The sequence below is a fragment of the Esox lucius genome, chromosome 16 (assembly GCF_011004845.1).
Source record: "Esox lucius isolate fEsoLuc1 chromosome 16, fEsoLuc1.pri, whole genome shotgun sequence".
Taxonomy (NCBI): Eukaryota; Metazoa; Chordata; class Actinopteri; order Esociformes; family Esocidae; genus Esox; species Esox lucius.
Window position 1 is genome coordinate 24913828 of NC_047584.1, and position 16020 is coordinate 24929847.

Consider the following 16020-nt stretch of genomic DNA (forward strand, 5'->3'; position numbering starts at 1 on the left):
TGAAACCCCCGTCCGTATTCTGCCTGTACCAAACAGGTCCCTCTATCACTCTGATTATTAGGGTTAAGGACATATCCCTGGGGAATGCTGGTACTGCTGGAGGGGACTTGCAGAGCTACCCAATTGCATCCAGGAAACCCAAGACGATAACAGTTCTAAATGAATTCTTCTCCTCCGGCCTCCATGGGCACATCCTAGCCATCTGTGTGGAAAAGATACTGTTGATGTAGGAGGAGGATCTTTTAACTGGTGTGCTTGGTAGTTGTTTGGTGACAGCTCTTCCTACAGTATGTGAGAAAACTGAAATATGGTTTATTTCACCTTCTTGCCAAATAATTTAAAATACTTGTGTGCGCCTCAAAAGTACAGCTGGCCAATATCCCTGTCCTGCTCCTGCCTGCACACTCAAACAGCAAATGCCTCCTTTTTCCTCCTGTTATCTTTAATTGACAATGGCTGAACAACTTCTCCCCTCAGGTTTCCTATCACTATTCAGTCAAACACATTCGATTTTCTCCAGCGTGTGTTCTAATAGGCTTATGCTACGGTGGTGAGGCAGTCACAGTGTGGAGTGGATCATATTAATCCTCAAACGCATTTCCACGTGAATATGGTATTCAGTATTCAGGTGTAGTGCTCATAACGACGTTTCAAGGATTACGCGTCTCTCGTGATGCCGTCTTCAAGTTTCACAGACCATCTACGATCACTCCGTTTTAATATGATTTATTGTTATGTTTTATCACTAAAACGCATGCAATGGATTTTATGGAATGGATAAATAAAAACGTAAATAGGTCTAATGTCAGATGTGATCTTAAATGCATCATTTACGAACACTGCTTTGATATACATATCCAATTATGGCTGTTGTCAATTATAAGTTTAATTATGTATCCGTTTTCTGAAGAAATCAATAAAATTATTAAAGCTGCAAGCAGTGTTTCTGTTTTTCAGTATTTTACCCATTCTGCCACCATCAAGGCAAATTAAGCCTTTCCCCATAATTAGCTCCCTCTCTGCTCCTCAGTCCACTTTCCAAAACATCACAAATAAACAATGAGACGATGTGTATAGGTTATCAGTGTATTTTTCAAAATGATCAATGATCCCAATCCCCATAAAACGTTTTAAGTAGCGTCCACATGAGCCAGATTCTTTAAAAGCAGTCTAGCTAAAACAACATGGCCGCTATGCCAATAAGCTTGCATACGTTTTTTTTTACCCTGTACAACAGCTCTGGCCCAGGCAAAACCACACTTTAGAATTTAGCTAGACTTACATACCCAAGCATATGTGCAATATTTCCCTACTCTATGTCAAACGGTTTAGAACATAATAAAAACATGGTCTTTATAACGCCACTGTGTTGTCGATCTGAACATGCTAAAGCACAATTGTTCTGAACATGTTCGCAAGCTTTATTAAGATCTGAATACCCACGCCTGATTTGTGTTAGACCCCGCCCACTCCAAAGGAAAGAAATATGGTGCAAAGTCCGTAATGGCACACTATACTGGTTCTAGAGGCAAATTTGTTCAGTGTTTGGAGGAAAATCTACGTTGCAAATGTTACCCCTCTATGTCACTTGGGGTGAGGGACATGAGCTTTTGAAAAGCACCACCATATGGCCAATTGGCCTGGCATTGTGTCAGATGTTGTACACCAGTGCCATTTACAATTCTAATCTCATGGGAATTTGCACTTCCAAGGCAGAACCTGAATAATGTTTTTTTTATTCACCTTTAAATATATAGTTTTTTTTCACTGAGACATATCTCTTTTTCAAGAAGGACCTGTTCCAATCAAGATCGCAGCAGAGAGTGGGAGGACAATATAATATTTCATACAATAGAAAAACCCTATTTCAGCCTGCGTATGTGTTTATGTTTGTTATTGCAGTAATAACAAACAAACACATATAAACAATTTCAGACATGAACATATGCACATGAACAAACTAGTGTCAGTCAATAAAATCGTTGTATCTTGATGTACCTAATGACAGTCACATTTCTCATTAACCTGTGACTCAGGCGATCTTATAAATTCCTCAAACTGGTCTGGAGCAAGGTCCAACTAAAACACATTATTCCTTTTTTCTGTTCTCATTGCTTTTTCTGTTCTAGTTAGCAGGTATGTGACCACAGTTTGTATTTAATTTCTGGACTTAGTATAACAGAACAGAGATAAGTTGGCAACTTACCAAAAATGGCCTTGTAGATCATAATATATGCAATGCCAGTTAAGGCCTTAGGGCCGAATGATAAACAGAATGAAGTGCCTTTAAAGTAGCGATTGAGGCCTGCATATAAATTACATCACTGTAGTCCAAAACATACATGAATGTGCACTGAACCAGCTCTTTTTTGCCTCCAGATTAAAACAACACTTGTTTCTACCATAAACTACTATTTTCAGCTTAAGCTTCTCTTAAATATACTCAATATGATCAGAAAAAGTCAGCTTGTCCTCCAACCAAATCTCCCATGTGTGTATACGTTTTGACTTGCTCTATGGATATCTGTCCATTTTGAGTTAAGGAGAGTTAAGAACAACCTTCTAAGTCATGCTAATTTTGTGAAATAATGTTATATGTTGTTTGAGAAAACTTGTGGCGCACCTGAATTCAGCTCTGTGGTTTCTGACAGCTGTCTGCCTTAACACACCAGGGACAATTTGAAAGGTAGCTCACCAACCACTGTAGAGCATGATCACGTATCATGATGCTTTTAAGTTTCTGCGCAAGTGCAGTGTGGTCCGTAGTATCAAAGGCCTTCAATAAGGCTATGAATACATCAACGCATTGCAGTTTTGTGTCTAAAGCACAGTGAATATCACTGAAAACTTTCAATGTTGCTGTCACAGTGCTGTGGCTTGACCTGAAGCCTGACTGCATACCAATTAAAATCTTGGAGGGAAACATTCGGTTGTTTATTGACTACTTTGGCTGAAACAATTCAGGTATGGGATGATAGTTATTCAGTAGGGGTGAATCCCCACAATTTAGTATTTTTGGGACAATCTTAGGGCTTAAAAAGGTATGTTAATGGGAATGCAATGACATTTTCAGATTTTTGTAGTAGGCAAGGTTCTAGATTCTTCATCAGGGCCAGAAGATAAAAAAAATTATAATAACTTCGAAAGATTTACACGCCTCAGAGACAGAAAAAAACAACACAAACAATTATAATAGGTTTCCAGCAGCTACCAAACGACTTTGGTGCACGTAGTAATGTGATAACCTGCACATCAGAGACAGGCGTTATCCTACCTGGGCAGACAGTGTGGTTGGTGGGTGTGAGGTTACGTGATCGTTTTAGAAGCTGATTGGTTGGCCACGTAGCCAGTGCCAAAGCCAATTCTTCGGGAAGTTAGCGAGAAGGCTAATTTCAAAGGTAGTTCTCTAAATCTTGCTACATGAAAACAATGTGAAATTAGTTTTTTTTTCAGCTTTATAAGAAACATTTCTTACATTGAAGGTAACATTTATTATTTTATTCAAGAGACATAGCTTGTTGTTATCAACCATATCAGCTGTCTAACGAAGATTGCTGGCTTGTCAACTGTACTGCACTGTGCAGTAGAGCTAGCTTAGCTAGCTAGTTAGGCTAATCAACAGGATGTGTTAGCTGAAATAATACTGACCTATCTCGGTTGTTTTGTTCAAAACTAACCAGCAAATTATGTTTATGTAACTTAACTCGATATGAGCTACGTCAACATGAGCTAGTAGTTGTTTGTATTCTACCCTTAATGAAAGTATTATGCTAGCTAACGTTAGTATTTAGCTGGTTGGCCTTATATACCTACAGCACAATAATAGCTGGTATCAGTGACCTCAGTTAGCTGGTTAGCTAACTTGTTACGTTTCTCTGGCTGTGCCAAAAATTACTCTAATGTTATAGGAGTTCCATATTTTCAAGATTGGGGTAACTTACTTGCTAGCAGTTAAATGGTGAGTGGAGCAGCATAAAATGCAGTTTTTTTTTAAATCAACAAAAGCTACGTATTTCAGTATCCAAGGAATAGCCCGCATTAACTGTAGACATATGTTCTTTGGGTGCTGGGAAGCTAGCTAGTTTACCTCTAAAAGTGGAGTTGAGTGTAGTGTACTGCAAATACGAAGTTGGCTAATTATTAGCTAAGGATCAGCATATTTGATTTGGTGTGTGTATACATTGAAGTCTGTGTTTCTTATTGATTTAAATATGTTGCTGTGTTTCAGGGCACTGGTGATGTCAGTGGACGGTTTAGTCATTAAAGGACAGAGTTAGCATTTCCCTTTTCCTCTCCTGGCGTCCACGGTTTTCCCGGCCATGGCAGCCATGGCCGACTCAGTGGTCAGTGACCAGCAGCGGTCAGGATCCGGTCAGACCGTTCCTTCCAGAGGACCGTACATTGCGGTGATCACCAACAGAAGCACCAACCTGGTGATCCGTGGGTTTATGCTGTTCTCAATAGGAGTGTTCCTGGCTCTAGTGCTCAACCTCCTGCAGGTAGCCCTATATTCATTTTTGTCTTCTAATTATACATTCCTTTTTTACAAACATTTGCTGTTTCCCATATAAGAATCTGTCGGTTGAAATTGATTCATTAGACACTTACCTATGGATTTCACATGAGAACTTATACACTGAAATCGGTTACAATACTAAACTGCAATCATGTCAAGACCCAGGTGAGGATGACAAGCTCATAGTTGTGCTTCCCTGAGATGTTTATAGGCAAAATTATTTGGCTGGGCAAACCTGTTTCATCAGTAGTCCGAGTGGCTAGTCTCCGATTATCCGGTGGGTGAAGAAGCCAGATGTGGAGGTCCCGGGTCGGTGTGGTTAAATGTGGGCTGCGGTAACGGAGACTGCTTATGGTAGAAAAGATGACCATCTGATTCTCTGGCATCAGCTCCAGTGGACATTGTTACAGTCGGCAGGCCAACTTGCTGTAAATTTGAAACATCTGTGGCATTGTATTGTGACAAAACTGTGGCCTTTTATTGTCCCTAGCACAAGGCACAAAGTGTAATGGTCATTGTGTTTGATTCGCTTCTTGAAATGCCTCCCTTGTCAAATGGGCGATTATTTTGGCAAAGAGGAAATGCTCTCTAATCGGGATGTAAGCAAATTTGAGCACAACATTTGAGAGAATTTTGATTTATTTTGGGCTAATTTATTTCTTGCTCAAGAAACAAGGAGACGGCACTTACATGTCGTGTTTATATTTTTGTTCACTGTAGCTAATCTTTGTTTTTTTGTTTTGTTTTTTTACTTCCTCTCTCACTGCAGGTACAGAGGAATGTCACGCTGTTCCCCCCTGATGTCATCAGCAGTATATTCTCTTCCGCCTGGTGGGTGCCGCCATGCTGTGGGACCGCCTCAGGTACAGTCGACGCAGACACAGGCGTTCCCACAGCCAGACCTGAATACCAACCTTATTGAATAGTTTTCCTCTGGGTGTACTTCACAGAGAGTAGATGAAGCTGCTGGTCCCTGGTGGACCAGTAGAAAAGCAGCCCCCAGGCCTGCTTCCTCCTGAGACTGCTGTGCTCTGCTGTTAAGTCTCAGGGACAAGATGCAGTCTCTTCCTCTTATTGCCATTTGCACCGTTTGCATTAACCATTATCTACTTGGCTTTTATTGACTAGCGAAGACTGAAGGCGCACTTTTCGTTTATTGTGCATATTAAGTTTTACTTCCACAGCAATCTGTTTAGTCCTTGTTTAAAGTTCTTGTGTGCCTTTTTGATTTCTAAGAGGGCCGATCACAACACCAGTCTTTTTAGAGTGTCATTAGAATAGCAGGTGTGGCAGCCTTTCAACCCCCAACAACACTAACAGGAGTGTATGGCGTGGTCTGTGCTACTGTAGCGACAATAGAGACATATTTTCGGCCTCTGATGTTCTGTTCCTATTTCTGCATCTTCTCGCCTCACAATTCTCTCTTTCCATCTCTCTGGCTCTCAGCCATTATTGGCCTGTTGTACCCGTGCATTGACAGTCGTCTCGGCGAGCCCCACAAGTTCAAGCGGGAGTGGTCCAGTGTGATGCGCTGTGTGGCGGTCTTTGTGGGCATCAACCATGCCAGTGCTGTATCCTCTGCCTACCTGCCAGTCTGGCGCAGACTGAGTTTGTTTGAGCGTAACACACGTTTGCATTTTCTCATAACTTTTGAGTGTATGTGCTATCGATGCCCTCGTGACAGTGCAGTAATCACAGGATGTGTAAAGCTTAAAAGGTGTGTTTCGAAGATGGCATTTCAAGAAAAGGCCTTAACGCTGAATCGGAAACCACGGTTCCTGTGTGGACTGTCCTACGGTAGGCTCATCTGTCCTTAACCCCAGCCTTCTCAGAAAGTGGACTTTGCCAACAATGTGCAGCTGTCCCTGACTCTGGCAGCCCTGTCCATTGGCCTGTGGTGGACATTTGACCGGTCCCGCTCCGGCTTTGGCCTGGGGGTGGTCATCGCCCTGCTGGCCACTCTGTCCACTCAGCTTCTGGTCTACAACGGAGTCTTCCAGTGAGTCTTCTACTACAATGCTATAACATGGAATATGCAGGACATATGTGCGTTGTATTTCTCAACCTTGTTTTTGGTTTCCTATTGCTCTGTTCCAGGTATACCTCTCCAGATTTCCTGTACATTCGCTCCTGGTTACCTTGCATCTTCTTTGCTGGTGTGATAACCATGGGGAACATAGGACGGCAGCTAGCCTTGGTGAGGATACATATTTTATGTTTAATATATTTTAAGTCTGTGTTTTTCATATGTTTGTTGTATAGAGTCATTTTAGCCAGTTTTGCTTTCAATATTCAACTTGCTTTCTGTTTTTTTTTCCAGTACGAATGCCGACTTATGTCAGAAAAGACGCATCAAGACTGAGAACTTCTGTGCATATCAAACCTTTGTTACAAATGACATTTTTATAGCAATAAAAAGCCAAAAGGAGGATGCAGAAGGACGTTTTCATGCAGCGTTGATGCGGATTGGTCAACCTTGCTGGAGGTGGAGCAGTTATGCACAGGCAACAAATGATGTGCTTCTGTTTAGCTGACAAGTGCTTTGTTATAGGAAAAGACAGTGTTTTGGTTGGCTCCTATGTGCCTATTCAGGGCCTTGGGGTACAGACTTCAGTTAGCTTTGTTAAAAACATTCAGTGTCTGGCCTAATGAGAAGCACAATAACTGCCGATAGGCCCTATACACAATGCAATCTGTGATTGCAACTCAGTAGGCACCAATATCTGCTGGGCTTATGTTCAGGTCACCTCAGCACCAGCTTTGCATAGCCTTTGGCTCTATCGTGCCGACCAGACTTACACATACGATCATCTGAGTTATTTTCATTCATTCTCTGTATCTATTATATTCTGGTACAACCTATAGCCCATATATGTATAGACAAATGTATTCCATGGTCTTTTTCATGCAATTTTTTTATATACACACACAGACAGACACAGTTGTTTTATCTGATGTTGATTGTCTGTATTGGTTGGTGGTCATGGGCCAGGTGAAGAGTTGCATCTTAGCATTTAATCAAGGCCATCAGCATCCTGGGTCCCAGTAGGTATTTCAACCAACAGAACCAGCTCTTGGTTTTCTAAACATGGACTTTTTTGTTTGTTGCTACATTCAATTAAACTGATAAAATTAAAATGCATTTACAATGTTATCGGCATATTTCACTTTGATACTCTGATGAGATTCAAAACAAGACCAGGCTTCACCGTTTCTTATTCAGTCAGTGGGTGCACACAATAATCCATGTCATGAGTGGGATCTTGAATCCATGTCATGAGTGGGATTTTGAATCCATGTCATGAGTGGGATCTTGAATCCATGTCATGAGTGGGATCTTGAATTCATGTCATGCTTGGGATCTTGAATCCATGTCATGAGTGGGATCTTGAATCCATGTCATGAGTGGGATCTTGAATCCATGTCATGAGTGGGATCTTGAATCCATGTCATGAGTGGGATCTTGAATCCATGTCATGAGTGGGATCTTGAATCCATGTCATGAGTGGGATCTTGGGTCAGAGATGACGACATCTAATGCCAGATCTGAAATTCATCATGATGATATAATACAGTGTTTCATTCCTGGATGCAGTTGGCCTTGAATTGGATTTCTTGTTGTAATGCTTGTTGGAAATGGAGACATAGATAATGGGTTTTCTGTAACAACAAGTGATGGTAAGACTGCTACATGAAGGGAATTCAAATTGTTACTCTTTGAAACATATTGTATGTAATTATACATGGGTTGAATTAGAAGGCAGCATGTTTAGGAATAATCAGTGTCTCAAAACAGTGTTTCTGTATAATACATTTTGCTATGCATGATAAGGCAACCATGATAAGGCAGCCTGTTGGATAAGACGGCGCTGAAGATGCTATTTAAGTCTTACTATTCAAAAAAGGGACCTTTTTTGAAAACATGGTAACATGGAATTCCTAGCATGTCAGAGTTATAGCTACAGTGAAATAGATGAAGAAATAAAAATAACTGGTTTATTTCATGTATCTCTTCAGGATGTGGCGGATTTACTGGTTGAACTGTGATGTTCTCATCCACATTCTGAAACATAAACATGCGATTGTTTTGGTTTAATAAAAGAAAATGCCTTTTGTCGATGATAGGTTTGTTTAGTGATTTCCAGGTCACAGAAGGCAGAATGTTTCTTAGGAGCATTTGGGTAATGGCTTTTACTGTGCTACATTGTATACTTTGTTAAAGATAACATACTATTAATTATGATTCTTAGGTTTCTTAAACCTACTTGTTTCAACATGTATTTGCATGTATATACCAGGGCTGTAGTCCAAATATGTAGTGTTTTTATTGGCTGTCCAATCAAGACAGTGACTTTTTTTTTTACTAATGTGGATTGATGTCATCTGTCTACTCAAGCCGCCCACAAAAACAGGCTTCTATTGACACATAATTAAGGTACAAATCTGGAGTTAAGGTTCCTTTGTTTTCATGGTTTCTAAATACCAAGATATGTGGATATTTTTTCCCTTTGGTTTTATGGTTGTGTATGAGGCAATTTACTGTGTGAATGTTATTGTTCAACGCTAACTAGCTAGTAAAACAATAGGCGTGATGTGTCATAGCAGAAAGTGGTGCAGAGAAGAGCTAAACTCCCTCCTGCAAATGAATTAATTAATCTCTATTTATTCCTGACAAGTAATTATCTCCTCTCAGAGAGTGAGGGTCAGGAGGCAAGGTTGAGAGCACTCCGATACACTGCAAGGAAAAACTCAGAAGGGCTCTTTTCCCAACCAGCCCACCATTTAACAGGCTTCTCACCATGATAGTGAGTTGTAGAGATACCTGTTGTCATAGCATGTTCCTTTGAAACGTTCACCTTGAGTGGCCCACGTTAGCTATTCCCATCTAACAATTCTAGGCTGAGGGAACATAGCTGTTATTACCTGTCATCTTCAGCTCATATTTGAGTTGAGAACCTTTATAGGTGCCATAGAACAACAGTATGCCATACAGATTTATTGTTGACTAGACCTGGTTTTTCAGTAGTTTGTTTTGGGCAATTGGGTAGGATTAAATGCCTTAAAAACAATGACCAGATCTTTTTTTTAACCCTATCCAACTGCTTATATCCAAATAAGATACCTTGAGTGGTTGTGAAAGCCGAGTCAGAGAAGTCAACCAGACTCAGACCCATGCAGACTCTGACATATTGTACGTTTCTGGGTCTGCAACTGTAACCGTTGGTGACTGGGCGGTTACTGGGACGGTGACTTGAAATCCCATGTGCCGACGTGTTGAACTGTAAATATATCAATGAACATGCCCATTGTAAACAAACACTGAGCATATCTGACCTTGTTAACGAAGAGCAATTGAACAATCGCTTTCTTCAGAGTCTCAGTAACAAGGTTTATAAAGGTTTTATTCAGTGAACGTTTCTGTGTGGCCATCCTAACAACTGATGGACAGAAATGTTCCTGAAGCCTTCCCATGAAACATCTATAGGAAATTCGTGTCTTGGATTGTGAAGATGTGGCAACCATGACTTATGTGACAGTGAAGGGATGTAGCCGTGTGTAGCCGATATCTGGGATTGGACCTACTATGTAGTGCTACCATGTTATCCGGTTGCTGTATGTGGTACAGTTCTGTCCACCATCCCTCAAAGCAAGGCTGTTGTGAACTCGGTGCTACTTTTGCTAATAACATGAAAACGCTGCGCCAAGATTTGACCTTGGCCACTGAAATGTTTTCACACACGGCAGGGCACAAAATCCATAATGGCTCAGTAAAATTGAAAGGGGTGGGGGGGGGGTGTTCATACAATGAAATGGGTGCTCTGCTGCTATGTAGCCAGTGTCTCTGAGGAATGGCCATCTAAACCGGCGCCAAATCCTGTTAAATGGTGTCACAACATGAATCACCAGCTCCGGAGACATCCATCATGGCTAAAAAGGTGACCAGAAATGATCTGTGAACCAGTATATATTGATTACTCATGTACGGCCAGTGTCAGGTTTAATGTTATGGTGCCTCTGACAGCCACTTCCCTAACTCTCCTCAGATTGATTTTAATGGTGAGATATTGATTTCTCTTTGGCCAAGGTCTGCCATCGGGGGCCAGATCATTTGTTGGGGTAATGCAGGACACCTCGTTCACCGGTCACAATCTATCACTTTGACGGGGAGCGCCACAGCACCAAAAAAAGACGGACAATTGGTGAGCTACTACACCTGATATTATCCGCGACTGAGATGCTTGAACAGAGGGATGCAGGACATGGCTACAAGCTCCTGCAGAGAACTGAAACACCAGCTTGATAATAAGAATACTAACGTGTTTATTGAGTGGAAATGCTCAGCAAATCAGGGTTGACGTGAAAGCAGGTAGCCAGGGTGCCTGGAGCAGGGAATGAGGATCTTGGTGAGAGGGTCTATATTTTATTTAAACGTCTGAGGCTGTTGCAGGTAATGTGTTGTGTTACAACCCAGTGGCTGAATGTTGCTCTCCAACCGAAGCGATAACACACCAGCTAATGGGAAGCCATCAATCACAATCATGCTCCTATTTCACCAGTTCCTCCGTCTGCACTTCCTTGCTCTCTGCCAGCTCCATAGCAGGGAAAGCACAGGTAATAATGGAGTTTTGTAGCCTAACAGACCTAAGATCATATTTACAGCTAGGGAATGGGACAGTGTTGCTTTGTCAGTATCTCATGAGACATGAGAGTAGAAGAGGAAGAAATATTAGGACTTGAATCATGGGAGTGAAATTACCATAATGACAGAAATAGTATTTACTTTATTTTTACATTTAGATTTTGTAGCAAATTGTAATGTGTTCTTTTGTGGTATATAATGTATGAATAGTTTAATTTAAAATGATTAAAAGGATTTTGAAACCAGCGAAAACATTAAAGGTGGATGTTTATATGTATATATGGTGGAAGTTATTGTTTTGATTTTATTACCATTCAGATGCAAGCAAAACCACATGAATTGCACAACTATCTGAGCACAGAATGGTCAGATTAACACTATTAAGATGATACTAGTGTGATCATTTGTACATCATTCCACTCCCTGTCAGTTTGTATCTCCCATCATGATAATGCAGATAGATGACCAGAAGGGGGCACAAAACTACAGGATATTATGTTTGTTATGACCAAGAGAATAACAAAATGTATAAGGATAACATATGTCTGTATAACCTTTTTTAGTTCTGTGTATTGGAGTGTCTAAATCCATCCTCCCACCTCTATCTACTTTGCCTCACTGGCATCAACTCGATCAATGCACTACACATAGACTTTTGTGAATGGGCTGCTGTCCTGTGTTTTGGTAAGTCTCGGTTACCCTTCATGTCAACTCCCCACAGGCACAGACAGACCGACAGACAGACCTGTGTAGCTGGACATAAACATTGCATCCCCAGAGGGATGACGGGAAGGCTAAAAACCTCTGACCAGACTAATGGCTGACTTCCTCTCTGTATTGTTTGGTCATCTTCAGGGTGCATGTCTGTCAATCAAAAGCTTTTTATTTTTTGGGGGGGATATGTGGCTCCATGCTGTCATGGCAACCGAGTAGCATTTGGAGTGATGCAGGGAGTAGGGGCGCGAGGCCACAGACAGACCAAGGGTTACAGTGTTGGGTCAGCAACTGAAAGGCTGCTGGTTCTAGTCCCAGAGCCGACAAGGTGAAGCAAATCTTTCAATGGGTACAAGGCACTGTGCACTAATTGGTCTTGTATGTTGCATGTCAAATGTAACTAACCCAGCCATGAAACAGAAACCAATGAAAGGCTGGTTAATGTGTTTAACCAAACTAACATGAAATTTGTCATGTGTTTTTAATCCACCTGAACATTTCATAGAGAAGCAGCCTTTAAATAATGGTTAAGTTACGTTGATTAGGGTTAAGGTAAATTCAGCAGGTTCTCAAAATAGCTTAGGGATCGCAATTGGATTTGTGACAGTCACTGAGCAGAGAGGATCGCAGAGAAACGCCGAACAATGGTGGAGTCACACATGAGTGGCTGTGTATTGTGCTGGATTTGAATCCCGGAGTCACCGCAGAAACCCAGTCAGATAGAAGCAAACAGGCAGGGACATGTCAGCTAAGATCAAGACCAATGTTAAACCATTTTGGAGGAAGTTGTCCAGCCATACCTGGTTCACACACACACACAAACACATACAGGGCACGAAACATACAGTACAGTATATAATGATCCACATTTACATTTAGTGTTTTACTGAAAGTGTGAAACCAGTCCTATTATACTAGGAAATGTCCAATCGCACCACTACATCCTCTGTAACGTAAAGTTTTTTTTTAAAATGTTTTATCATTTTCATTTATTTAAAAAAGACACATCACCTATGAAGTCAGTCAATGTTGTCTGAACACCGACGCTGCATGCTGTAGCTCAGAGAGAAAGAAAGTTACTATGTAACAACATATGCGGTTTTTACTGAACAGTGATTTACTGCTCCGACAGCCTTACAGACATTTTGTCACAGGGTGTCACGCAACTGAGATTTCTGAAGAAGGATCTGAAGATGCATGGCACAGTCATGGACCCCTTGGTGATCCAGCAGCTCCTTCAGGAAAAGTCCATTTTCATAGGATATTAAAGCTCCCCATTGTCGGAGATCATATGATATGTGAAATGTATCGGTGGCCCGTGAGTTTTGAGGCTCATCTGGCATCATTGTTAATGTGAAGACCAGACCAGGGCATTTCTATGCAAACCCACGGATTGAGTTCATGTTCCTTAAGATGGCTTCTCTCTTATACCATACAGCTAGTGCTCGGTCTATCTCTATGCCGGTTTGCCAGTTTACCTGCTGACACATACAACGTGCTAAATCCCTCCCACAGTTAACCTCGCTGGCTGACCCAATGGATGACATGCTATAGAATCCTAATCCCGACCTCAATGGCTGTTTGCTCCGTGACTAAATGCTTTTCGGTCAAACACAAATCATCAGTGTGTAATCAACTCAGCTGTGCGTGTGTGGTCCTACGCAACACCACAGCCCGCCAGGGGTGTTAGAGTAGTCGCTGATAAGGGCTGGTGGTGCCTGGGTCGTAGGTCATGACACGGGACGAGCTAACCCACAGCAGAGTGGAGCAGTAAGGGTTCAGACAAGCAGATCAGTTTGCGTATTGTTACACCTGCAGCTTACTGTGAATCACATTTCTCAAAAGCTTTAAATTTTAAAAAATGAGGGCAAATTCATAATATTATTTATCACATCTGTTATTATCATTATACAGTTATATTTGTGTATTCAGCAGTGTATAGCACAAATGATTACCCTTTGCTTTATTCACGCATTTAAATAGGATGGGGTTCAGTTGCCGTTTCACCCTCAAAACCCTGAAAACAAGTAGTTGTAGTTATTTTTTTCCCCATATATAGTTATATTTAAAATGGGTAACAACATTTCATTTCCCAGATAATCGGTTTTCACAAATTCCACTTTGTCTGTGCATGTGTGCATGTGCATGTCTATCTGTGGGCTGAGATGAATGACTCGTATTCATAGTATTGGTGAACATTTAAAGGATGTAACACTCTACTTGATCTCCCATAATCCTCCAGAAAAACCAATTTAGCTTCCATAAAAGAGCTTCCTTTACCTTGCCTTCCTGTGTCCACACATTCGACACACACACACACACACACACACACACGCACACACACACATGCACACACACACTCACATTCACACACAGTCCCTCTCATAATGGAGATTAGGGTTATTAAGAGGTTTTTTTTGTCTGTGGTGTCATGGATACCAAGTGATTACATAGCCCATGGCTTCTTCTCCTCTGTTCAGGTTCAATCCTCTGGGGTATCTCTTTGGCAAAGTCAAATCAATTATTTTCTTCCACATTCACCTCTTATATTGTGTGCAATGATAGTGCACTGTGCTGTCTACAACAGATATGGTGTGGTACACAAAATATTGGAGGGTATGAAACATGCTGAAAGGGCGTTATGGTGGACTGAAATATAATGTTCTATAATGAGCAATGTTACAGCCCAGAAACTTTAACAATAACGTGTGTTGGTAGATTATGGGCTATACTTTGTAAATAGTGTACACTGAGCATCCAGTGGAAAATTGTTTTTATCAAATAAAATGCTATTTATACATACAACTATGTGAAGATAATTAAATAAACACATGGATGGACAGGGATATTGACTGGTAATTTGTGTTCTTTTGGAAGTCCTTATGGAGTCAGAGGATTGTTTGTAAACCCAGGACATTAAGCCCCTCTGGTGCCTCTAACCCTCAGGAGATGCCCTGGTCTTGGCCTGAGGTTCTGGGGGGGGGGGATTAGATGATCCCTTTGCAGCTATGACACTTGACCTTGACTGCCCTGGGAGCCCCGGTTCAACACTAATGTCATGTCACATCGTTTTCAGTACTGCATGCATTTCAAGGAGCTGGAGATTTAGAGGGCAATAAAGCACTGAGCTGGTGCATGAAGGCCTTGAATCTAAACATATGGGCTAGCTGTTAGGCCTCAACTCTCACTTGGTGTCTGAAGCACCTTCTGCAGGTCCCACAAATTATCCAGCGTACAGGGAGTTTATTACAGTGTCAAAATAGATAAAGTTTTACAGGAATTTGTTGTTGTGTGGTTGTGTTTGTTATGGTAACATGTTCTGTGAGTGTGGGAATTGTGGGGGCGACACATTTTTACGGGATCTGAGTTAGAGTTCCTGATCCTCTGAAGCTGCAGCAACGGCTGTTCTAGACTCCCCTCCAACACACCTGGTGCCGCCACAGCCAGTCCACAAACATTTGTGATATCTGAAGAGTACAGATAGACTGACGTTGAACTACCGCATGATTTGTGAGCCGTGAAACCCCCTCAATCAATCACACCCTTGTGCAAATACATTTGTAGTAAAAATCTTATAACTGTGAGAGCAATCTTTTCCAACCTTGTGATTTTAGGCTGCAGCTTGACTGCGCCCGGGTTGGTTGGTTGTAACACTACACCCCTCTGAGAAATGAGCAATTAATAATCTTTTGGTGAGATATGGGAGAGATAATCTGTATAATTGAGGTTGTGACATAGGCAGGTTAGCGCCTCCACTCAATGGATCCGAAACACAAAGGTTCTGCTCTGGATGTGTGAAAACAGCAGTGCCAAGGGACTGGAGGTGGAACCAGACAGAAAGGTCTCCAGCATCCCGAGACCAGGCCGATGATAGGCCTGATAGGCACTCAGCAACCCTCTTCATCTGGTTAGCGGTGACATAATTAAAAAGATAAACCTTATGAGCAGGGCACAGAGATAAGGTGGTAATGAGAGAGATAGGCAAGGGATGAGATGGTGGGGGGAGGGGGATGCGAGTTTTTAAGGGGGTTCGGGAGGGGTACCCCCAGGGAAATAAAAACCAACCAGTCTATAATTTTCTCAAGATAATGGATGGATAGATGGGTGGATGGACATAGCAGATCTAGGACTAGATGGGTGGGTGTTTGAA

General features: G+C 41.6%; 1 protein-coding gene across 2 annotated transcripts; it reads left to right on the plus strand.

The window, feature by feature from the left end:
* Window positions 1-3286: 3286 nt before the first annotated feature.
* insig2 (insulin induced gene 2) lies at window positions 3287-8640 on the plus strand. Of its 2 annotated transcripts, none has more exons than XM_010880216.5 (7): window positions 3287-3482; window positions 4229-4499; window positions 5286-5379; window positions 5963-6087; window positions 6349-6515; window positions 6614-6713; window positions 6837-8640. In XM_010880216.5, the coding sequence occupies exons 2-7, from the start codon at window positions 4320-4322 to the stop codon at window positions 6876-6878; spliced, it is 708 nt and encodes a 235-aa protein (XP_010878518.1). In that variant the 5' UTR covers window positions 3287-3482; window positions 4229-4319; the 3' UTR covers window positions 6879-8640. The 2 variants fall into 2 exon arrangements, with proteins under 2 accessions (XP_010878518.1, XP_010878517.1); XM_010880215.5 differs by having other exon boundaries at window positions 3287-3398.
* Window positions 8641-16020: the final 7380 nt, after the last annotated feature.

Excerpts from the sequence above, each read along its gene's own strand:
- insig2 (XM_010880216.5), top strand. The coding sequence starts at position 4,320 with ATGGCAGCCATGGCCGACTCAGTGGTCAGTGACCAGCAGCGGTCAGGA. Across the intron at positions 5,380-5,962 it reads ATGCTGTGGGACCGCCTCAG|CCATTATTGGCCTGTTGTAC; the intron begins GTACAGTCGACG and ends TCTGGCTCTCAG. Across the intron at positions 6,714-6,836 it reads TAGGACGGCAGCTAGCCTTG|TACGAATGCCGACTTATGTC; the intron begins GTGAGGATACAT and ends TTTTTTTTCCAG.